Genomic DNA, 25,896 nt, shown 5'->3' with positions numbered 1-25,896 from the left:
TGAAGCTTATTGAGATAAGTGCTTGTTCTTTGTTATTATTACTCATTTATGGCTTCATGATCCCGGTTTTTTTTATCTCTAGAAGATGATTTAGATACTATTCTCTTTATCCTATGAAAGTATTGAGATTCATATCTCTCAATTTGGAAGAAGCTTGTAAAGGCTAGATTGTTTCAATCGGTTTGCATGTTTTAGGTTGAAATCAGTTTTATGTCGAGAATTTTTTTGCATGGAGAGCTACTATTCATTCATCCAAAGTTTGTTTCTAATGGAAGGCCACTCTCTCGTGCTTATTATGATCCAAGCTTGATAATTTATTGGTTTTAAAAAGTTGATTATGTGGGGCATTGTGATACTTCTTCCTTCCTCGTTGCTTCTTTGAAGAGCCCTTTTTTTAAGTACCAAGACTCTTCAGTCTTTTGATTCAAAGCCATGCTTTTTTTCTTCTTCTTGCATAGATTTCAACGTGAAGCTAAGGTTGGGAAATCTGTTTAAAAAAAAATAAGCAAAGAAAAAGGAGTTAAAGGTGTTCTCTAGGAAAGACCAAGGTGGTGCCAACATATTTGAGGAAGGTTTCTCTTTTTTTAGAGATCACAAAGCTCCTCAAGATCTCCTTGATTAGGCTTGATTTATTAATCCCCAATCAATCATATCTTTCCTGAATAAAAAAGGATTAAATCTAGATTGGTTGGCATCATCAATTATTTTTGGAAAGATATTGACGATCTAAGTATCGACAAGAAAAAGAAAATTGATTCCTTGATGATTTGGTGTTCTTGATTGATTTTTCCCTTTTAATCTAAAAGGAAGATAAGAGGTCTGATTAAATTATCTTTTGGCTAGCACTCCTTCTTGCCTATTGGATATTTTACTTGCTTCAAATGAATAGTTAAGCTCGGGTTCTTCCTCATTTTACCTGAATTGGTTTACCTTGTCAAGGATATTGATTTTGGCTAGACTTGATTATCAGTTATTGAAGCTTATTCCTTAGGCTATATCACTTATTTTGTTGAATAAATTGTCATTCTCGACTTGTCTCTAATGGCTGAAGAACACATTGGTAGTAAGAGTGATATCCTCAAGATTACCACTCTAACCTTGAGAGGGTTATCAAATTACTCGAGCTGGTCAAAATCTATTAAGAGGTTTCTTATTACCCGAGACCTACTAGGTCACCTAACTATGCTCGGACCACGTATTGATGAGGAAGATAGTGCTTATAATAAGTGGTTGAAAAATGACACATAGGTGATTAGTTTGCTCATAAACAACATGGAGAAGCATGTAGCCAACAATGTAGTCCACATAGATACCGCTAAATAGGTTTGGAATACATGTGTCAAATTGTACTCTAGCACAAACAATCTACAAAAGTTGTATGATGTCTTCCAAAGTATCTTTAATACTAAACAAGGAGACAACTTCCATGAGTACTTGGGAAGGTTCAAAGGCCTCATTCAAGAATGGAAGCTAGCACAACCTAACTCCACCGATGTCTCTACTCAAGACAAGCAAAAGGAAGTCTTAGCAACCGTTATCTGTTTAAAAAATATTAAACCTTATCTTGAGGCTGCTAAGACTCAACTCTTTAGCTCCTTTGCTATTCCAAAATTTGATGATGTATGTGATACCTTACTCAGAATTCCAAAATTTTCTTCCACCTTTCCTAATGAAGTATCATGAGCCATGTACTCGGGTAATAGGGGCACATTACCAATCAAGGTCGTGGTAGAAATTATATAGGAGGCCGAGGAAGTGGTGGAAGGACTGGTACATCCAGAACAGATAACCAAGGATGCACGTGGGAGGTTCAACGACACTATAGAAAATTGTTGGAAACTCCATGGAAAGCCAGAATGGCTCACTGCTAATCAAGCCTCAGTCAACAACAAAAAGGAGGACACATCTGCACCACAGTCAGACAAAAACACCCTCACTGATGTATGAACTATTCTAGAGGATGAAAACTCTGATGGTCTCTCTGCCAAGCTCTTCCACTACTTAGAAAGAATTTACCCAAAAAAGATTTGGCTCTATTAGGAAGAATTTATACAAAAGAGATTTTGGCTCTCTTTTAAGCCACGTATTTGCTCAGTCAGGTCGATCTGTGGGAGTTGGAAGGGGGACGGGATGCCCCCCCTCCCGGGGGTATGGGGGCGGAGTCCCCGCCCGGTCCACGATATATTAACTGTTATTTCATTAAGAGCAGTTTGGAAAATTTACTCTTGTATTGCAGTTGCCTTAATTTTCTCTTTATAATTGAGGGGTGCCGTTATAGGGTTTGATTATTTTAATTCGAGGAACATCTCGAGTTGCAGCTCGAGAGGTTAGAGAGAAACACTTGTAAATGTGCGATTTCTCTTGTAAACTAGTTCATCTTCATAGTGGATTACTGCAACGGTGGAAGACAGGACGTAGTCTCACCTTAAGGCGAACTTGTATAAATCTTGTTGTTTGCTTTTCCCTGTTTGTTTTTCCTTTCTTCCATGATTATTATTATTGTTTTCGTTAGTTTGGAATTCGGGCATTTAATTCCTAACAATTGGTATCACGATTACAACAATCTCCCCTCATATTTGGCTAGATTCTAGCTCCAAGAAGCTCTCCTAGATTTAAAGGCCTTAGATAAACCTATGAATTGAAATATGAAATTACGAAAGAAGAAAAGCTTACACCCTTTAATATTTGATGGACAACCTTCTTTTTTCGAATCTCAAAATATACAACTTTGAAGAACAATTTGAAATGTATTGGAGCTTGTATGAATGAAATGCAAGGAGAAACTTGAGAGGAATGAAAGATTTGCAAGATAGATGTCACTTTTTATTTAAAAAAATGAGTTTGAATGGAAATTCAACTATTGAATGCTTTGATCAAGGTAGGTTTGCCAATAAATGCTTAATAATTTCTTCAAGGCACATTTGGTGGGGTATTTATAGCTTCCTAAGCCAAACTAGTCGTTTGTGAAAAGTTGGCAACTCAATAATTGATCAATATAAATGTATGATTGATCAATCTTGTGTCATGACTATATTTTTGTCAGATATTTGGCTAATTGATTGATGCATCGATCGATCAATGTTTGTTTATCAGGTCTAACAACTCAAGTTGATTGATTAGTCCACCTAGATTGATCGATCATGCATTTATCCTACTGGGCGTGTAATACCATGTATAATCAATCAATAGCATGGGTCTCATCAATCATGCATAATGTCCCTCATTGGCATACTTCTATATGATCATTCAATCAATAGTATGATTGAATATGCTTTATAAGTTTTTAATACTTGGATAAGGTTGATCGATCAGTCTATAGGGATTGATCGGTCCTGCTTTATAACACATTCTGGCCAAGTTTTGTTTGATGAATCAATCCCCCTTGCTTGATCAATAATGCTTTATATTTTTAGGTAGTGCACATTTTGGATGATTGATGATTCTCTTACATAGAAAGAGTTCTTGAGTTTTTCTAGACAAATTGGACTCTAAACTTCCATTCTTCATTTCTTCACTTATGGGTGCTTCTTCAAGATGAATTGACCTACCAATGGAGCTCAAGGTCTTGAGATGCATATGTTAATTGTTTTGCATATACCTTGATTTTTGTGTTTCTTGAAGAAAAAATCTTTGAAACACTAAATTTATAATTGTTAACTTGATTAAGTTTTGTTATCATAAAAATATGGATAAGAGTCAAGTCTCAGCTAATAAATTTGTGTTGCCATACAACGATTTAGAACGATGCGAAAACCATTTTCCTTAACTAAATTTTTCATTTGAAAAATTTCTATTGAAAAAAATGTTCTCTCATTTGTACCACTAGAGGAAATAAGGAAAAATTAATTGCATTCTTTGTGCATACACCAGATACAAAATAAAATATTTTGTAAATGATAAAAAAAAAAGGTAAAAGTAAGAGGTGACGGGTAAAAAACCACTTTGTTTATTTGTTTAATTTTGCTATAGTTTCTTAATGTAGCAATAGAAAACTCATTTTGATACAGTAATCAAGTGAAAACTTTGTGATCCATACAAAAAATTAGCACAAACACCAGAAATATTTTCCAATGATTTTTTATTAGCACAAACACATCTCTAATATGTATATAATTTTGATTTGGAATACTTGTATACAGTACTTTTATTCAAACTACTCTCAATCTAATTCTTTATATTTCGTGCATAGTTCTCTTGCTTTATGATTCATCTGTTGAAATTATTTATAATTTTTCTATTCAATTTTCACTCTATTCTTCATATATATGGATTTTGTAGATTTATTAGCAATAATATTATAATATAATTTAAATATTCAACTAAAGAAGATCATCTACCTCAGCTTCAGAAATCATTTTATTCATTCATGAAATACTCTCTGATTTACTGTGAAATTGCCTGATTCTGGATTCGTCCGGGGAGCACACCAGCTGACCGCAGCAGTTCTTCCACTCCCATTTAATAGACTTAAAATCGAACTGCTACTGTAGTTTTATCTTTTGCATATTCCCTGAGGGGAAGTTTCAGTCCCTGCACTTCCGACTTTCACTCTGCTCTACCATATCCTTTGTCTTCTACCCGCTCATCTCATATGGCAAGCTCGCGTCTTCAGAACGCCTTTTACTGGAGAAGATGGGGAAAGGAAACTGTAGTCGGAGCCGCAGCTTTACTTATTTTCTTGTTTGCTCTCTCTGCCACTTTTGATTCGTGGAGCGAAGAGACCGACTCGGATAGACCCGTTGTTTCGGATCCTGATATTGTGGGATTAACTCTAGTGCGAAATGCAAAAGATCGAGGAGCCGGTGAGAGCCACTTTTGTTTATATTGGTTTTACATTTGAATTCTATTAGGTTATTTTGCGTTTTGGAATTTTAAGGACGATCCAGCACCGGAGGAGAAGGGTTCACATGGCCCAAATGAATATAGTGGGCAAAGCTTTGCTTAGGGATAGAACTGAATACATGCTGGTGATTTTGGACTACTTGATTGGGAGTTTTGTTTTCAATTTGGGCATAATAACAATGGAAAGACAAAAAAGCTTGTACTGTAGTTGGGCTGCAACGTCGGAGAAAACTATCTTGCATCTGCATTAGAAGGCATCCATCGATGCCCAATAAGATTTCTAAGCATCATTACAGCTTCAGTCACAAATTACTTTTCAAATAGTGGTTAGTTTTATACTGGATCCTTAAAAGTCGTATAACATTAAAAAAATTATAACTAGGTTGTTGATATTTATCGCAGTGTGCCTAGATGGAAGCTTACCTGGATATCATTTGCAGAAGGGCTCTGGATCTGGCTCAAACAATTGGCTTCTACATATAGAGGTGCATTTACTTGCTCCTCTAAAACATATTTGCTCTTCTCCAGTCTTATGGTTTTCTACAATGTGGGTTCTTTATTATCTTTCAATTCACTGTAGCATTTCATTCATCTCAGTATAAGGTACTTGCCTCATCATTTTTTCTTAAAAGAGAACTCAAATCCTGTCATATTTATCTACTTAATATGCATCTATGCTGTTATTTTTTAATTCATGCTTATTTTCAACAAAATTTCAGGGTGGAGGCTGGTGCAGTTCAGTGGCATCATGCTCCTTTCGTAGAACTACAGCACTAGGATCATCAGATCATATGGAGAGTCAAGTTGTTTTCTCTGGAATTTTGGGCCATGATCCATCTCAAAATCCTGGTATGCACTGTTCAACTTCAACATGAGCTTGGCACTGAATTCACTTCTCCCTATCAGGTATCAACAGTTGTTATTGGCCGATTCTTTTGTGAAGGGACATTTTTTTCTCTGGCTCTATGGTGACTATTATTGTTTGGCTCCCTAATTTTGGATGAATTTTTATTCTTTTCCTTATCACATGCTTGTCACACGTTCCTGTAGAATATGCGCAGTTTTTGGTTTTAGTCAATATAGTTTTGCTAATAATTCATGAGATTGTGTCTTTTCTTACTTAATAAAGATGATAGTTTCTGTTTTCATTTTTATGTTATACAGATTGTAAACTATTGAAGAAGAGAGAATTGAGAGAGAGAAAAGGTAAAAAGAAGAAGAAAGGGAAGCTTTGGAGAAGAGCGTAGGCTGCTCTTGATGGGGCAAAAAGTTGAGCCCCGTCTCTCTTTTATTAACTTGAGTGAGTAGAGAGAAAATGACCTCTCTATCCCTCATACAAGAACTCCTTACATCTTCACAGTTACATGTCCAAATGCTATAAAAATTTAACCACAGACTAATATAAACATGCTTAAACTACTGGTACCTCTCACTGACATATACAGACTCTGTGAAATGACCAAACTACCCATTACATTATATTTTATGCAGATACATACCACCCCCCCCCCCCCCCCCCCCCCCCCCCCCCCTGAGTTTAAAGTTTGTCTTGTTCCAAGAAATATTTGAGTTTCACATGCTCTATATTGTGTTCATGTTCTGTTTCTGATTTTGATATAATGTTGGTTATCTTCAGATTTTTTTAACTGGAACAAAGTCAAGATAAGGTATTGTGATGGTGGATCCTTGGCTGGCTTTGTGAAAAGCGAAGTGCAGGTAAAACTGTTTGGAACTTTCATCCCTTGTCATACCTATCCCTGGCTCTTTATGTATGGCATTACCTCCTTTTGTTTGGTGTAGAATGGAACAAAGCTCTTGTTCAGAGGTCAGCTTATATGGGAGGCAATCATGGATGAGCTGCTTTCTGTAGGATTAGCAAATGCCAGACAGGTTGATTTCTTTAAGTTGTGACATTGGCAAATGCATGCACATAGCCTGCTACTTACAGAAGTGCATCTTAACATACATATCAATGTTATGTACAGTTGTTTCATGTTCAGGAGTGATTCCGAGTGGTTACTATTTTCCTTCTGCCATATTGTTCTTTGCTTGATACTTGGATTTTGGATTATTCTTCAGGCCCTTCTGTCAGGGTGCTCAGCTGGAGGATTGGCAACTCTCATTCATTGTGATGATTTTAGAGGGCTTTTGCCACAGGAAGCTACTGTCAAGTGTCTGGCAGATGCTGCTTTTTTTGTTGACGAGTACTTTTACCACACTTAATAATAATTGTTTCAATTATGTTTTTTAGGAGATCTTCTGAATTGTCTTACTACCATCACAGAGAGAATGTTTCTGGAAAGCGCAGCATGAGGTCTTTCTATAATGATGTCGTCTCCTTACAGGTCTTTTGACATTGTCACACCCTATTGTGATTAAATCTTCTTGTCATGTTCCTTCCATTTTTTATGAGAAAGATGCTTCTATGTTGATTTGCCGATATGGGATCCATAAGATTATTCCTAAATAACCACTTCACACCATGCTTCTTTCTATATTTCTCTGAGCCCTATGTTAAGTGAGTTTTTGGTTTCATTCAACCAGGGTATATCTAGGAGTTTGCATAAGGACTGTACCTCCAGGAAGGAGCCATCTCAGGCAGGCCTTAACTTTTTATTACATTTTACTTGTTATTTGTGAGTCACATAAACTACATTCAAATACTTTTTCCTGGAGTAGCAATTTACGCTTTTGTTCGATTTGTGTTGCAGTGTTTCTTTCCTCAACAGATTGTTGAAAAAACAAAAACTCCAGTGTTCTTGGTTAACCCAGCCTATGACTTTTGGCAGGTATAGATTGTTAGGTGGCATGCTACTCTTTTATGAAAATGTCACTTCCCATGTCAGAATGCTTCTGACTTCTGTGGTTCACTGTCAGATACAAAATATTTTGGTGCCAGATAATTCAGATCCTTATAGCAAGTGGAGGAAATGTAAACTGAATATCCAGAACTGCGATCCTGACCAGATTGAAAGACTGCAAGGTGGGTTACATAGCCTAAAGATGTCAACACCCTGAATTATGAGACACTTTGTTTATCATCTGTACTACTTTTCACTAGCATTGTGGTTGCTATTTTTTCCTTCATTTTTAGAATTATTATTTTGACTTGTGTTCTTTTCCATCATTGTTGCATGTCAAGGATTTAGGACTTCCTTGTTAAATGCAATGAGTTCTTTCCAACAGAAGAAGGATGCCGGCATGTTTATAAACTCCTGCTTCATTCATTGTCAGACGTGGATGTCTAACACGTGGCATGCGCCAAACTCTCCCAAGATCAACAACAAGGTAGGTCTTAACTTGAGACTAGTAGAATATGGTGGCATGGCGCAATGGTTCAAAATTTTTCATACTACACATTGAGCGTTCTTTTTCTAGCCTTCTCTTGTCCATCTGCTGCATCTGGGTTGATGGATAATCCACACTGCAACTGTGCTGTTTCATCTATTCATTCTATCCTTTTCCCCCTTTACCTTGCAGACTATTGCAGAGGCAGTTGGAGACTGGTACTTCGATCGGAAACAGGTTAAGGAGGTGGACTGCCCTTATCCCTGTAACCCTACTTGCTACAACATGGTTTTCAGCAAGCTCAACTAATCTTTTAGACAAACCACTTTTACTACATTGGCAGTTTTTCATATGTTCTGTGGTCCGCAGCAAGGCAAATGAGGCTTACATCTGCTGATGGTCAGAGGACTTTTTATTTATTTTTTTACTTCAAAACAACCCAACATACCCTTTAATTAGCTTCTTACTTTCTAACAAAAAACGACAAGATCATTATCTCATTGTCACTAACTATTTTTGGGAATCATAATGGTCAAGTTCTCATGTTTTTTTCTTTCTAGGGGTTCCAAATAAACCCTGAAAGTAACATTAAGTACAACCAAAGAGAAGAGAAGGAAAGAGAATCGAACTTACCAATAAACAGTGGAAATATGATAGAAGAGGCAGAAGAGATGATAGTTTTTCTCTCAATTTGAAAATTAATGTTTGAAAGATCAATCTCCATTTTCATCCTGTTCACTGACGAAGATTAGAAAAATTCTTTTGGCAGATGCAGAAACAGGTCTTCCAAATCAAAACATCCACCGATCGGCAACAAGGGTTTTGCTGAAAAAAGCTTCACCCATGTTGCTTTAGAAAATATATATAAATCAGCATAAGAAAGCCAAAGCAATAATATCTGGTAGATCAGTGTATTTCTATGAATCAAGAAAGATAACAAGCAACCCAACATAAATAACTTCACCTGTGTGTCTTGTGACGGCTGACTAAGAATTTTACGTATATATTTATGAAATGTTTATTAATATTTAATATAAATATTTATCTTATTTTCGTCTAAAATAATAGATGAAAATATCGATTATATCCCAAAGAGCAAAAGAAAAGCGTTTTACCTTGTAAGGACCACCTTAATTACTAATTTTTAAAGAAAAAATTAACTGATCTTTACACTATTATAAGAAAATAAAATGATAAAAACATATTTTAAAATAATTTTATCATTTAAAAATTAATTCTACTAGAAAAAATTAAAATTTTATTTACATCGATTGTCTTCAATTGTGCTATCATAGGAACCACCTTAATACATACTTCTTGGTTTATTTTTTTCGATCATTTCCTATAAGAGTCTATCCACTTTAACTTTTTTGTGTCGACGAAAGGAATTCGGGTCTAAAAATTCAAGAAAAATGGTGGGCAAACCCATTTTTAAATTAAAGGACTTTTTAGATAATTAAACATATTTTTATCATTGAATTTATTTTTTAAAAATGATACTTCATTGAGTAATTTGTCTAGCACCATCCCCAAATCCAACTAATTTGAACAACTCTACTTTGTCTATAAAGGGTTCGAATTTCAACCCAATCTGTCATATGTATACTTGAATAGATTATTCCATTGCATTCACTTATTTTTATCTTTATTTTACAAAGAAAAATATAAATTTTGTCTACATTGTATTAACTTTAATGCTTACTTTCAAGAACAAAAAAAAATTTGTTCATCCTTGTGTAAAGATTTTTTTTATGTTTTAAGAGTATTATTTAAATGTAGTTGTATAAAATGCAAGTTCAATCTAAATTTGATTTGGATCTTACTTGAATAAATTAGTTTGAGTTAATTAGGTTTTATTATTTCATAAAAAAATAATTCACCCTAAACATAAAAAAATCCACATTAACTTCACCCACATCATAAAATTTTTAGTTACTATTAAGAAATGAGCTAACTTTTTCTAATGTCCTTAAAAAATGGGTCGTTTTGCCTTTGTAATTGAGCAAATTTTTTCTTTTCTGACTTAGAATGATTTTTTGACTAGTGTATGGAATTTTGTTGTTTGGCAAGGGGTGATGTTCTTGTCTCACATCATTTCAGAGCAAGTTGGGCCTCCTAGAAAAAGAAAGAGTGATCTCCGATTTGAGGGGAAAAAGTGTGAGGAAAAGTACATAGAAAGAGGTGTTTGGTAGAGTCTACAACAAAAGATTCCATGAGTTAGAGTAAAAGTTATTGAGTAATGACCAATATCATGTTTTAAAAGGACATTTAGGTGAGAGGGAGAATTGAAGCTGAATTTATAGCCAACACAGGAAAATTGAAGATTGAACACCAAAAAAATTTCCATGAGTTACAAACATCAACTAGAGGAACAATGCTAAAAAAGATGGTTTTGTAGAGTGTAAGGCAAACCTCACGAAGAACAAATCTCACAAGTAGAAGCAATTCAAAGAAGAAAAAAAGAAAGTTGTCTCCTATATGAAAACGTAAATGAGAAATTGTCTTGTCTAAAATCTCTTGTTTTAGTTTCCTATGTAAAATTTAATTTTCACATGTCATCTTATTTAGTAATTTATATTTGGGTGTAATTGGATGAACAAAACAAGTAAAAGTTAGGTTGTAATTAGGAAACTCTCAATTATATTAATAAGAAGTTGTCTTAAGGAGAGAACACACAAGTTCTCTCTTTCCTTCATTTTTCTCTTCTAATATGATTTCTTCTCTCTTCTTTCTCTCTTGCATGTTCATCTACTGAAATTTAACATAGTATTATATTCATTCTTGGTAGACTTGAACATAATAGAGATAACGGATAACAATTATTTGTTATCTCTATCATAACACTTATCATGTAATATACCGATAACGTTTATCTTGTAAATCCTATCCATATGTAACCTATAAGTACCTATGATTCATTAATGTAAAGCCCGACAAATATTTCTTTTTTCTTCCGATTTTTCTAATTGGTATCAGAGCGACTGATTTATCTGAATCATCCTTCTAGTCGCTAAAAAACCAAAGCCACAACTCTCCATCCCTCCCTCTCTACAACTCTCAAATCTTCTTCTCTTTGTGGTCGCCGTGAATGTCTCTACAACAGTGAATCACTGACATTAGGTGACCCTCACTGAAGAACCAAAGCTGCAACTCTCTATCATCATCATGAATGTCTCTACAACAACACAATCTTCTGTTTGCACCTCCAAAATCCGCCAACGACTGCAGCTGAGCCTCCACTCAGCCTTCCAACGCCCCTCACCGACAGGCCCGACGAAGATCCAATTTCGAGTCCCCGAAGTTTGAAACCAGACGACACACGTAAGGTTGAAGATGAAGCACACGCCGTTCGTGTTAAGTCCCACGTGTCAATCTCACACGACGAAGAAAAAAATCACACTACATCGACAATTCAGCAAGTTTCAGCTCGATTTTTGAGGTACATCATATTTATTTCATATTTATTTTGAACATCTTCCAACTCGTCAACATGAACTTATTATTTCCTATCATCCGAGTCTACAATCATGGTTCCTGAAGATACTCCAACCACCATTCCTGATGCCCATGACCCAACCACACCTCTTACGGTGATCAACATTCACAATTCAATCAAACTCACACCCACCAATTATATTTGTTGGAAGCTTCAGATGGAAGCCATTCTTATTGGTTATGATCTATACAAGTTTGTTGATGGTTCTCATCTTGTGCCCTCAGCCACAAAGACTGTCAATAATCTCGCTGCTCCCAATCCCAACATGGCTTCGTCAGGACAAGCTGATTTTTGGTGCTCCTGTTGGCTCTTTCATGCCATATCGCATTTTGCGTATCACTAAATTAAGAACCTCTCATGAAACATGGAATACTCTGGCCCGAACTTATGCCTGGCCTTCGCGCGGTCACATCAAACATATCAAGGAACAACTAAAGCATGCCACTAAGGGATCTCAATCTATTACTGATTATGTGTAGTTTATTAAAAAAACGTACTGATGAACTTGCGGCCCTAGGAAAACCTATGGATACGAAGGAACTCATTGAGAAAATTTTGGATGGACTCAAATATGATTAAAAACCACTTGTCGATATTATCAATGGTCGTGACAAGCCAATTTATTTTAAAGAACTGCATGAAAAACTCATCAACAAGGAACTCTCACTATGTGTCCATCAAAATCACTCCTCTCCACTTCCAACTTCAACAACTCCAGACCATGCTCGCTCCAATTTTGAAAAATTAGGTAAGCGTCATCAACGACAACCTACGGTGTCCTCCTACTGCCCACCGACAGCTCTAGCCTCAGGTCTCACAAACACCGTCACATTGAATGGTCGATCTCAGCCTCGACCCTACCTTGGTCATTGCCAATGGTGTCATGAAAAAGGACACATCGTTCCATAGTGCCTGGTCTTTCATCAAATGCAACCTCTGTTGCGACCGCCCTAGGCTTCTCTCCAACCTCCTCATTGGCAACCTTGTTTTTCAGCACAATGGAAACCACAAGCCCATCTTTCAACTGCTAACTCTTCTAGTGGTTTTACTTGGCTTCTAGATCGCACCATGTTACCACGAACTTGAGCAATCTCTCTATTCACACTCCTTATGACGACACTGATGACATTGTGATTGGTGATGGCACGGTTCTCCCTATTATTCATACTAGTTACAAATCTCTCTCTACACCCTCACACCAATTTTCCTTAAATAATGTTGTTCTTTATGTGTTCATACCATGAAAAAAAAATCTTATTTCTATTTCTCAGTTCTGTAAATCTAACAATTGATTTTCAGGACTCCATGATTTAGGTCATGGAGAGAAAGACATTGAGAGAAAACAAGAGGAATAATAAAGGTTATGGACTTGATGATCCTAACCCTCCTCTAAAGCTCTATTTATAGATTAATGAAACTACTGTATTACAATAATACCCTTGTTCTTAGGGTGTATGGTTTTAACCCATGGAACTTTAATCTAATTATAGCAATGCCATCTCTATGAGATGACTCTTTATTTACCATCCTACCATCATTGTATGTGGGCCTATGGGCCTTCTCCTTGGTCTGTGGGCCTTGAGTCCGTCTTCTATATCTCTTGGATGTATGGGTCTTCCTTGGTCTTATGGGCTTGGGCTAATCTTCTAACACGCTTGGATATGTGAGCCTTCATTGATCGTGTGGCTTTATCTTCCAACACTCCCCCTCAAGCTGGGGGTGAGAGAAGAACATTAACTCCCAGCTTGCTGCAAATGATATGTAATTTTTTTTTGTATAAAATGACACTTCTTCCAATATGCCTTCATCTTCCAACACTCCCCCTTACACTGGTGCTCTCTTCCATGAGGCCCAACTCGCATAATATAAGTGAGAGTAAATCACTCCTAGCCCCTAAGACATTGCTCCATACTCCAATCTTAACTCATGTTAGATGTAGGGCACACTCCATCTTCTATAGGTAGTGTGTCTATCGGCATTGCTCTGAAGTATCCACCTCCACTATTGTGTCCCTCCATAGGACAACGACTCTTCAAGTGGTAGAGTAATAAATGATGTTAATGGGGGGAAGTGGGCTTATTTATCATGGTGTCCCAATCCAGACACTGACTCTCATGGTGTCCCAACCATGATATTTTTTAGAGTTAAATAAATGATGGTGTCCGAATCCGGGCACCAACTCTCATGGTGTCCCAACCGTGATATTTTTTAGAGTCAAATAAATTATGGTATGAGGAAAAGGTATTGAGGCCATCTCTTCTTTAATAATAATATCTCATCCAAAGAGATGCAATAACAACAGTTGGAATGGGTTTGGGCCAATATAACACAAACCAAAATAATCCTTGTAAAATTGACCCATGAAATAATCTAATGCAAATATTTGTACCAAATAATATGCTGACCAACGAATAATCTATCAATTCTTCAAAATAATAATCCAGCCAGAGACAAAATTTATCGAGTCACATCGAGTCAAATAGTAGATCAATATATCCGAGTCGATGCAAAAATATGTATAATCTTTGGTTGGACATGTATATCGAGGCAAAAAAAGTGGCCCGGGTTAGATGGACCCGGACCCGAGTTGACTCAGTCCGAGTTGGTCTGGGTTGACTCGATATATTGGTGCTGCTCAATAGGCGCGGCCTGGTGCTGGATCAAATAATTTTCCTTAAACTTAGGAAACACTTTAAATTGGCAGTCATCTTCCTCCCCGCTTCCGAACAGAGTGAAAAACCAGAGATCGTCTTCCTCACGGCGTTGAATAGAGAGATGGCAACCCAGATACATCTCTGGAGACCAGAGACAGCAATCCAGACAATTTCCGACGGCAAAGGATCCGTTAGAATAACTCGGAAGAACATTAGATAGCTCAAAAATAATTCGGCTGTTGTCTTCGTCGATGCCAAATCTTCTTCTTCTTCTTCACCAACGGCGGAAAAAAATAGTCTTCTTCTTCGGCAACGACGCCAAACAGTGCAGACTCAGAACCTAAAAATTTAATCGCAAGTTTTCTTCTTCTTCTTCTTCGGTGACGGCGACGAACGCCGAACCGTTCGGCAAATGAACTTCTTCTTTTCCTCCTCGTTGAAAGACTCTAAAACTACTAATTCTCAATCAATTAAGGTTAATTGATTGAGCATCAATTCAGGATAATTGCCTTCCTTCCAGGAACTAATTAAGCTCAAATCATTCTTTTCCTGTACAAACCATATCAATTGTCATCACGTGTATATCTTTGTAATTGTTTTAAATTAATGAAGAAACCTCACCCCAGACAGTGTAGTGAATTTAATCAAAGTATTTTCATGGTATCAGAGCTTTACCTGGATTAACATTCCCTGATCCTCAATGGCATCAAAATTTTCTTTCGATCTCCTCCCCTTCAATACCTTGATTCATATGATCACCATCAAGCTTTCATCGTCAAATTACCTCCTCTGGAAGAGTCAATTTCTTTCCCTCCTTGACAGCCAAGGTTTGTTGGGCCATGTGGACGACACTCTTGCGCCACCACCTTCGTTTGAACCTCCCACCTCCCAGACGCAAAATCCAAAATTTCTGGCATGGAAGGCGATAGACCAAAGCCTTCTCAACCTTCTACTATCGTCTCTGTCCGAGGAGGCCATGGCAAAAGCCGTTGGCCTGACCACCGCCCGTGAGGTGTGGACTGCCCTCGAAAATTCCTTCAGTCATCGCTCAAAAGCCCGTGAGATTTGTTTCAAGGACGATCTCCAATTGATGAAGCACGGAAATCGTTTGGTCTCTGCCTACGCTCGAGCTTTCAAAGCTCTGTGCGATCAACTTCACGCCATTGGGCACCCAGTCGACGACACCGACAAGGTGCACTGGTTCCTTCGAGGATTAGGCCCTGAATTTTTGAGTTTCTCCACTGCGCAGATGGCTCAATCCCCTTTGCCCTATTTTTTCGATTTGGTTTCGAAAGCAGAGAGCTTCGAAACTTTTCAGAAGTTGATGGAACTTCCCGTCGTCCCATCTTCGTATTCACCGCCAACCAAGCTTCCTCCTCCCGTTTCGGCAACTCCTCTCACCCGAATCGTGGCCGAGGACACCGTGACGGCCGTAACTTCGGTCAAGGCTCGCGCAACTCCTCCAACCACGGCCAAAACAACGACTCTGCTCACGGACAGGTTTGTTCTGACCAGAACCACCGTCGTCGACCACCGCGGTGTTAGATTTGCCGGCAAGACGGCCATTACGCCGATCGTTGTCGCCAGCGGTATGTGCAGCAAGAACCTTTCGCTCACATCAGCGAAAAAATTTTGGCCCTCTCTGTCCGACCAGACCAATGCATACGACTGCTTTGTTGACACATGCGCCTCAATCCACATGACTCCAGCCCAGTTAGCGCTGGATCGGTCTTTCTCATACACGGGTAAGGATCGTGTAATTGTAGGGAATGGTGTGTCCCTACCTATTACCCATACAGGTCATATTTCTCCTTCACCAAATCTCAAACTACTAAATGTCTTAGTTGTTCCTCATCTTACCAAAAATCTCTTGTCTATCAGTAAATTAACAGCTGGTTTTCCTTTATCAGTTACTTTTACTAATGACCTTTTTACTATTCAGAATCGCCAAACGGGGACGGTGGTGGCAACCGGTAGACGTGATGGAGGCTTATATGTGCTAGAGCATGGAAATTCCGCTTTTATTTCTGTTTTGAAAAACAAAACTCTTCATGCCTCTTATGAATTATGGCATGCACGTCTAGGTCATGTGCATCATTCTGTTCTTTCTTTATTAAATAAACAAGGCCAACTTTCTCTTACTTCCTTATTGCCATCCCCTAAATTATGTGACACGTGTCAACTTTCCAAAAGTCATCGCTTACCTTTTTCTCGAAATAAAAAAAGGTCGTCTCATGTATTAGAATTAATTCACTGCGATATATGGGGTCCGTCTCCCGTACATTCAACTTTGGGGTTTGTTTACTATGTTTTATTTGTTGATAATTATTCTCGATTTACTTGGCTTTACCCATTGAAATTGAAATTTGATTGTGATGCTACTTTTCTTCAATTTCAAAAATTTGTGGAAAATCAACATTCTGCTCATATCAAGATTTTCCAAAGTGATGGTGGTGCAGAATTCACAAGCAGTCGCTTTAAAAACCACCTTCGTCAATCTGGCATTCATCATCAACTATCTTGTCCATATACTCCTGCTCAAAATAGTCGCGCCGAACGGAAACACTGTCATATAACTGAAATTGGTTTGGCTTTACTTTTCCATTCCCATATTTCTCCTCGTTTTTTGGTTGATGCTTTTATCACTGCTGCCTACATCATCAACCGCTTGCCCACACCGCTTCTCAGAGGTAAGTCCCCCTTTGAACTTCTCTATGGTTTTTTTTCCAAATTATGCGCATTTTCATCTTTTTGGTTTACGGATCTATCCCTCTTTTCGTGATTACATGCCAAAAAAATTTTCCCCACGCAGTCTTCCATGTATCTTTATGGGGTATTGCTCATCTTATAAAGGTTTTCATTGTCTTGATCCCCTTATTTCTAGAATATATATCACTAGACACGCTCAATTCGATGAGACATTTTTTCCCTCCTTAGCATCTTCTCAAACTCATCCCCTCTCCTCTCTCCAATTTTCCAACTTTCTTGAACCTGCTCCATCTCCTCCAGTCCTGTCCCCATCTCCTCAGGCACCTCATTCCTCGCACATTACTCCATCTGGTCCCCATCCCTGTGCTATTTGTACTGATCCTGTGGATGAGTCCTTGCAGGCCACTGGTTTTCTTATTGGTTCGCCTATGCCGCCCACAGATTCTGGTCCACCTGGATCCAATGCTCCTGTTGCTGCACTTCCCGATGAGGTCTCATCCTATGCTCACATGAGCTAAGGCTGGTATTTTCAAACCTCGTCACTCGGTTGATCTTGCTTACTCTGGCTCTTCTGGTCTTCTTTGTGCTCTCTTGACATCTACTACGCCCAAAGGGTTCAAATCCGCTGCCAAGAATCCTGCCTAGTTTGCCGCTATGGATGAAGAAATTCAAGTTCTACAAATTAACCGTACCTGGGTCTTGGTACCTCGCCCAGATCATACCAATATTGTGGGCTCTAAATGGGTATTTCGGACCAAATATTTGCCGGATGGTTCTATTGAGCAGTTCAAAGCTCGTCTCGTTGCCAAAGGATTTACCCAAGTACCAGGTCTTGACTATACCAACACCTTCAGTCCTGTCATCAAGGCTACCACTATTCGGGTTGTGCTCTCTATTGCTGTCACTAATCGATGGTCTCTCCGTCAATTGGATGTCAAAAATGCTTTCCTAAATGGTCATCTCAATGAACAAGTCTATATGGAACAACCGCCGGGGTATATTGATCCTCACTTTCCTGATCATGTTTGCAAACTTCGGAAAGCTCTCTATGGCCTCAAGCAAGCCCCTCGAGCATGGTTTTAGCGATTCAACTCCTTTCTTACGCATCTTGGTTTCCACCCCAGTCGGGCTGACCCTTCGCTCTTCGTCTTTCATCGACACTCTGACACTCTTTATTTGCTCTTATATGTTGATGATATCATTATTATGAGCAACAACCTCTCTCTTCTTGATAGCTTTGCCAGCAAGCTTCACTCAGAGTTCGCCACAAAAGACTTGGGCTCCCTCAGCTACTTTCTTGGTCTTGAAGCTACACCAAACGCTGATGAACTATTTCTTAGTCAGTTGAAATATGCGCGCGACATCCTTGCCCGCACTCAATTACTTGACAGCAAGCCTGTGCACACTCCTATGGTGGTTTCTCAGCATCTATCTGTTGTTGGTCAGTTATTTTTGGATCCCACTTTTTATCGATATCTTGTTGGTGCTCTTCAATATTTGACCATTACACGTCCTGATATTGCTCATGTTGTCAACTCCGTAAGTCAGTTTTTGTACTCTCCCACTGCTGATCACTTCCTTGTTGTTAAGTGCATTCTTCGGTGTGTCAAAGGCACTCTCCATTATGATTTGTCCTTTCGTTCATCTGCTTCGCCGGAATCTTTAGTTGCGTATTTTGATGCTGACTGGGCCGGATGTCCTGACACTCGTCGCTCCACCTCGGACTACTCTATTTACCTTGGTGACAATTTAGTCTCCTGGAGTGCCAAGAAGCAACCTATAGTTTCTCGTTCCAATTGTGAGTCTGAATATCATGCTCTTGCTCTCACGGCCGCCGAACTTCTTTGGCTCACCCATCTTCTTCGTGATCTCCAAGTTTCTACTTCCGAGCGGCCACTTCACTTATGTGATAACAAAAGCACCCTGTTCTTGAGCTCCAACCCTGTTGTCCAGAAACGGGCCAAACATGTTGAGTTAGATATTCATTTTTTGCGTGAACTTGTCGTTGCTGGAAAGATTCGCACTCAATATGTACCCTCTCACTTACAGATTACCGATATCTTCACCAAAAGCGTCTCACGACCTCTCTTTCAGTTTTTTCACTTCAAGCTTCACGTCTGTCCTAATCCGACGCTTAGCTTGCGGGGAGCTGTTGAAGATACTTATTCTTAGTCAATTAAGGCTACTTGATTGAGGATCAATTCAAGATCATTGCCCGTTTAGGGCCTTCCTTCCAGGAACTAATTAAGCTCAAATCATTCTTTTCCTATACAAACCATATCAATTGTAATCACGTGTATATCTTTGTAATTGTTATAAATTAATGAAGAAACCTCACCCTAGACAGTGTGGTGAATTTAATCAAAGTATTTTCAGTTCACTGGTTTGAATTAGCACCTATCTCCTCGATTGAAATAGAGTTCTCGGCAGAGTACTCATATGTAACAAAAACCAGACTCATAGAGTTGTCGTATCCGAGCGGTTCGGAATAGAGAGGCAGTCGGCGGAACATCAAGCTCTCGGTCTACCTCACCGACAACGCCGAATAGAGCGGCTCCTATCGCTCTCCATCACCGCAGACAAGTCTCGCCAGATGCACCCCCTCCGTAGTCTAGAGGCAGAACCGGCAACCACGACAACGGTCGCTAAAGACAGAGTCAGAAAAAAATTGATCCCAATTAAGCAGTAGACATCTTCCCAGAAGAGCAATATAGAGGAGCAAAAAATAAAACGACTAATTGGTGTAGGGACGAAAAAAAAAATTAAACACAAACCTAAACTGTTAGAGGCAATAGACATTGAGAGAAAACAAGAGGAATAAAAGGTTATGGCCTTCATGATCCTAACCATCCCCCTAAAGTTCTATTTATAGATTAATGTAACTACTGTATTACGATAATACCCCTGAACTTAGGGTTTAGGGTTTTAACCCTGGAACTTTAATCTAATTACATCAATGTCATCTCTATGAGATGACTCTTTATTTACCATCCTGCCATCATTGTATGTGGGCCCATGGGCCTTCTCCTTGATCTGTGGGCCTTGAGCCCGTCTTCTATATCTCTTGGATGTATGGGTCTTCCTTGGTCTTATGGGCTTGGTGACAGTGGTTAGCCAATACATCCAAAAGACCGATCTGTTAGGTGCGGAAAGCTATTGCCCACAAGAGTGGATGAAACCACTTTGACACCCACCCCACCATTCTTGACCGCCTCTCACGGGATTCGAACGCGGGATGTTGCATGCCCAACTCTGATACCATGACAGCGGCTAGCCAATACAACCCAACAGACCGGTCTATTAGGTGCGGAAAATTATCTCCTACAAGAGTGGACAGAACCACTCTGACACTCACCCCGTCCATTCTTTACCGCCTTTCATAGGATTTGAACGCGGGACGTGGCGTTTCCAGCTCCGATACCATGACAACGACTAGCCAATACACCCAAAAGACCGATCTGTTAGGTGCGAAAAGCTACTGCCTACAAAAGTGGATGAAACCACTCTGACACTTGGGCCTATCTTCTAACACACTTGGATATGTGGGCATTCATTGGTCATGTGGGCATGAGCCCTATCTTCCAACACTAATAATTCTTTCATTGAATTTTTACCTACTTCTTTTGTATGAAGGATCTTTGCACGGGTGCAATACTTTTGTAGGGTCAAATTAAGGATGCTATGTACCGATAGTTTTCGTCCTTAGTCAAGTCATCCCTAATAATCGCCTTTTTCCAATATAAAGACCCCTTCAATTGCATGGCATCATTAGGTCATCTGTCGTCTACATTTCTCAGGTACATAGTATCCACTTTCACTTAGATTTATCGCATTCCTTTGCATTTTAATTTCAACTGCAATTCTTGTCAATGCAATAAGAATAAAAAATTACCATTCTCACTCTCTTCTCTTGTCTCTTCTTCCCCTCTTGATATTATTTTCTCAGATGTATGAACCTCTCCCAACAACCGAGAAGTCCTTCTTCAATAATAATAATATCTCAATCGAAGAGACACAATAGAAGCAATTGAAATGAGCCTGGGCACAAGTAATACATACCAAATAGTGAAAATCCTTAAAAATAACCCATAAAATAATCTGCAAGTAGTCCATCACTAAATAAGGTAGTTGCATTAAATAATATCCTAGAACCAAGTATTAAGTTGCCAATACTTCAAAATAATAATCCAGTCAGAGACAAGGACCGAGTCGAGTCGAGTCGAGTCGAGTCGAGTCAGGTATCAAACTAATATATCCGAGTTGTGGAAGAAATAGGTATAAAACTCGTCACCCGAACCCATATAACAGAGGCAATAAGCAAGTGAGCTAAGTCAAGTTCACCTAGATCCTACTTGACCCGAGTTAACTCAGTAGAACAAAAGCAACGCTCAGGTTGTTGGTTTGCTAGGTTGACTCAACTAATTAAGTTCTCCCTCGCAGAATCATGGTAATAACAAAGCAAATTTCTTCACTCCCAGGGAGCAAAAATAGAAACACAACGATGAAACAAAGCCAATATCTTTGTCCTCCCGAAACAGCTCCCAGTTGGCACTAGGAAAAAATAGCAAATAGAGGAGAAGACCATGTTAAATTTGGGTCGAAGGCCTTATCCCAAAATGACTAGCCACTTAGAAAACTTTTTTTCCCTGCTAATAAACTCAAGATCTTTGTATCCACTAATCCATATGGGAATATTTCTTAATACTCCCCCTCACGTGTAGGCCCGCTCTCTTTTGTGGCTCTATAAGTGGATAATTTAGGTGGAGGCCCACATACTGAGTGGCTTGCTTATTGGGAGAGGAGAAGTAAAGTGTTTTTTACCTTAAAGTCCGTCGTGAGCAGAGGAGTTACCCACATGATTTGCCATTTATGGCTTGTTTTGACTGAGCATTTGTAATAATTTTTGGCATTGTTCCTGAGTAAAAAGAAAGGAGTTGGATATGTTTTTCTTTTCTGTGGGCTTAGTGGATTCTGCAAACTTGAGTCTTTGACAAAAATCAATGGTGTAACCCTTCAAACCGCAATAAGTGCATTTCAAATGTGCCCGACAATTTCCAGCATGGTGATCGTCTTTGTGACATTTTGTACAGGTGGAGGAACCACTTTTCTTGCCTGAATTTCTGACAGCGAAAGCTGCTGCCTCAAGTTGAATGATGCTCCGTTTATCAGATACATCTTTCTGTCGTTCATGTCTGAGTACTAGAGAATAAACCTTGCCAATCTTAGGCAAAGGGTCCATTGTCAATATTTGTCTACGTATGGTAGTACACTTAATCCCATGAGAAACTTGATGATTTTTTGTGTTTCTCAATAGGATAGTTCCTCTTTCATAGAGCCACAACGACAGTGTGAGATAGGACAAAGAGAACCTCTCTCATCCCATAGTCCTTTGAGTTTTGTGAAATATGAGCTAACAGACATATTATTCTGCACGCAATCATGTATTTTATTCTCAATGTAAAATAATTGGACGTTGTTTACATGAGAAAAACTATCGCACAACTCATTCTAAATTGTTTGTACTCCATCACAATAGAATACGCTTGCTGCAATATCTGTGGAGATTGAACTCAATAACCAAGTTTTGACAAGGTTATCACAATGGATCCACTGTTGTAATTCATTGTCGGTATTGCTGTCTAGTTGCTGGAGAGATCCATCAACAAAACCAAATTTGTTTTTGACTGCGAGGGCCATAGTCATGGAATGATGCCATGTGCTGTAATTATCCTTAGTGAGAAGTTGTGGTACGATAACCAACCCAGGTTGATCTGAATGGTGAAGATATAGTGGGTGATTCAGATTAGCAAAGTTGGATATCATATTAGTGATATCCTTATTAAAAGCTGGTGTGCGCAAATTGCGACTCTGGCTTTGGCTCGGGACTTCGAGCTAGACTCCTTAGGTTTGAGTTGACTCGGCAGAAAATTGGTTTGGCTCAGCTCACTATTTCAGCTCAGCTTAGTATATCAGATCAATTGATTTTGGCTCGGCTCAGCTCAATATATCTACTTAAATGATTTTGGCTCGGCTCAATTATTTTGGCTCAGCTCGGCTCAATATTTCGGCTGATTTTGGCTTTGGCTCGAACCTTAGAAAAAAACACTGATTTAATTCAGCACATCATCACCTAGGGTGGTGCTATAAATATTTCTTCTTCTTGTTTTGTCTCTTCAGACAGAGCGCGAAAGAAAATAAAGCAGGTCGTCGGAAGGCACAGTCACGGGACAACGCCAGACATCGGATCGTGGTTTGCGAGCACGTCTGTGGCAGAGGAAGGCCAAAAGGCGGTGGCCGGGACGGCGCAGTAGCCAGATCTGGGAGAGACCTTTGGTGGAGAATAAAAGAGCTCCAGTTGCGTCTCTTTATGAACGACGCATGTTTATCTCCATCTGTCGAACGAGGATTTGGACTTCGACGGAATCGGAAGTGGCAACGAGACAGACCGGAAAATAAAATAAAATAGAAAGAGCGATCTCAAGATCGTCACTCTGATACCATGTTAAATTTGGGTTGAAGGTCTATCCCAAAATGACTAGCCACTTAGAAAACTTTTTTTTTTTCAGTTAATAAACTCAAAATCTTTGTATCCACGAATCCATATGGGACTATTTCTTAACAGACCGCCGAAGCACAACTATGAATTATCCTCAGAAATAGATTGGCTAGAGAAAAACGAACCCGTTTTTGTGACGAGCTGTCGGAGAAGTTTTTGGCAGATTTGGAGATACTGTCTGGCAACAGCAACGGATCTATAAGGAAACACAAAATATCTACCGCTAATGACTCTAACCAGAGAAGCGAGAAGATCTGAAATGAATGGTGAATACATCCTGAAATAGCATCGATGAGATAATATCAACGTCCCAATCCGAAGTTTGATAATTCAGAATGATTGGTGCCAAAAACTGTCAACCAAGCTGGATCAAACATACCATCGTCGAAGCTTTAATCCAGATGGAGAATCATTGTCGCAGAGTGAGGACATGCGATCCTCCCGAGCCTTACCAGTGATTACTAGAGAGATTTGAGAGATTACCAGGTGACAACTGAGAGATTACCAGAGAGATTTTCTTGGGAGTCAATCTTCCCAACAGAGAACTAGAAACATTTCAGAATTCAATCAGGGAGGTAGACAAAAATATTCTGCTGCTAAATGAGATACGGTCTGGCTGGCAATGAAGAATCAATTTGAAAAAGAAAAAAACAACAACTTAATATATGCCAACCAAAATATCATAATATTGAGTTGTATATATGTCAACCAACGAGATTCCATCCTAGACGAAGATACCATAGCTGGTCGAAGCAATCTTATAGAAGTTACGGAAGATACCAAGCTATACAGAGCAAGTTACGGAAGCAATGGGCGAGCAGACAAAAGGTAAGGCACTATGAATAATATCAATCCTCGATGCTCTGATCGTTGATGCTGCTGCGAAGGCAATTTGATACCAATCACCGATGCTGCTGTGAAAGCAACTCCTTGACCCGAAGTAGCAAGAGGCAATCACCATATGGACGATATGCCAGCAGCCAGCCGATTATAACCCACATCCAGAATTCTACTTGTTGGATTATTGTAAAATAGAGAACCGAAAAATAGTAACAGAGATTGAACGAATGGTTTTCCGATGAGATTATTCTTCTCCGTTAGGAGGCTATTTATAATACATTACAAGTTGATTTTAGGATCAATTTAGATCCTAAAATCAAGGAATAGAATCAAGAATATAATCACGGGATCGGAGGAAACAATCACGCTATACAATGTCCTCCGATCACGCTATACAGCTATACATTTCAACACTCCCCCTCAAGTTGGTGCATAGATATCAGTCAAACCCAACTTGTCAATTATACCATGAAATGTTTTCCCTGATACTGCCTTCGTGAGCATAACAGCCATCTGACTCGCAGATTGAATAAAGAGGAATTATATAATCTTTGCATCGAGGTTCTCTTTGATGAAATGACGATCAACTTCAACATGTTTAGTGCGATCATGTTGAACTGGATTTTGTGCAATTGCGATAGCTGCCTTGTTATTACAGTGAAGATTCATAGGTTTGTCGTATTCAATCCCTAAGTCTCTCAGTATATTCCGTATCCATAACAACTCGCATACACCATGAGCCATACCTCAAAATTCAGCTTCAGCACTTGATCTTGATACTACCTTCTGTTTTTTGCTTTTCCAAGTGACAAGATTCCCTTCCACAAAAGTAAAGTAACCTTACGTGGATCTTCTGGTTGTCTGATCACCTGCCCAATCAGAATCTGTATACCCTTCAATACTAGAGATACCATTTTTTGAGAATAACAGACCTTTTCCTGGAGCACTCTTTAAGTATCTCAAGATCCGATAGACTGCTTCCATATGTTCTTCACTTGGTGCATGCATGAACTGGCTCACAACGCTTACTGCATATGCTACATCGGGCCTTGTCTGGGATAGGTAGATTAATCTTCCAACTAATCGCTGATAACGTCCTTTGTCTGCTAGAATTTGATCTAGAAGAATTCCGAGTTTATGATGCATTTCTATGGGCGTCTCTATTGGTTTACAGTCAAGCATTCCGGTTTCGGCTAGAAGATCCAACACATATTTTCACTGTGAAAGGAAGACTCCATGTTTCGATCTTGCAACTTCAATCCCCAAAAAATATTTAAGTTGTTCGAGATCCTTCATTTCGAATTTAGTAGTTAAATACTCCTGTAAAGCTTGCATTTCACCTGGGTCATCTCCTGTCACGACCATATCATCAACCTATACAATTAATGCTGTTAACTTTCCTTCTTTGTGTTTTATAAACAAAGTATGATCTGAGTTACTTTGTTTATAACCAAACTCCTTCATTGTAGCCGAGAATCTCCCAAACCATGCTCTAGGTGACTGTTTCAGCC

General features: G+C 38.9%; 1 protein-coding gene across 3 annotated transcripts; it reads left to right on the top strand.

Annotated features, from left to right (window-relative positions):
* Nucleotides 1–4,476: 4,476 nt before the first annotated feature.
* Nucleotides 4,477–8,683, top strand: LOC137940964 (pectin acetylesterase 5-like). Of its 3 annotated transcripts, none has more exons than XM_068786105.1 (12): nucleotides 4,486–4,802; nucleotides 5,245–5,327; nucleotides 5,562–5,691; nucleotides 6,479–6,558; nucleotides 6,643–6,732; nucleotides 6,922–7,046; nucleotides 7,127–7,187; nucleotides 7,387–7,440; nucleotides 7,554–7,631; nucleotides 7,720–7,825; nucleotides 7,985–8,130; nucleotides 8,323–8,683. In XM_068786105.1, the coding sequence occupies exons 1-12, from the start codon at nucleotides 4,592–4,594 to the stop codon at nucleotides 8,437–8,439; spliced, it is 1,281 nt and encodes a 426-aa protein (XP_068642206.1). In that variant the 5' UTR covers nucleotides 4,486–4,591; the 3' UTR covers nucleotides 8,440–8,683. The 3 variants fall into 3 exon arrangements, with proteins under 3 accessions (XP_068642224.1, XP_068642206.1, XP_068642214.1); XM_068786113.1 differs by having other exon boundaries at nucleotides 4,698–4,802; nucleotides 5,283–5,327; XM_068786123.1 differs by lacking the exon at nucleotides 8,323–8,683 and having other exon boundaries at nucleotides 4,477–4,802; nucleotides 7,992–8,098.
* Nucleotides 8,684–25,896: the final 17,213 nt, after the last annotated feature.

This window comes from Aristolochia californica, unplaced genomic scaffold, assembly GCF_029961685.1.
Source record: "Aristolochia californica isolate CCGP_79_NKW_82.1479 unplaced genomic scaffold, dmAriCali1.0.hap1 SCAF_10, whole genome shotgun sequence".
Taxonomy (NCBI): Eukaryota; Viridiplantae; Streptophyta; class Magnoliopsida; order Piperales; family Aristolochiaceae; genus Aristolochia; species Aristolochia californica.
Note: the sequence above shows the minus strand (reverse complement) of the source record. Positions and strands in the feature narration are given on the sequence as shown.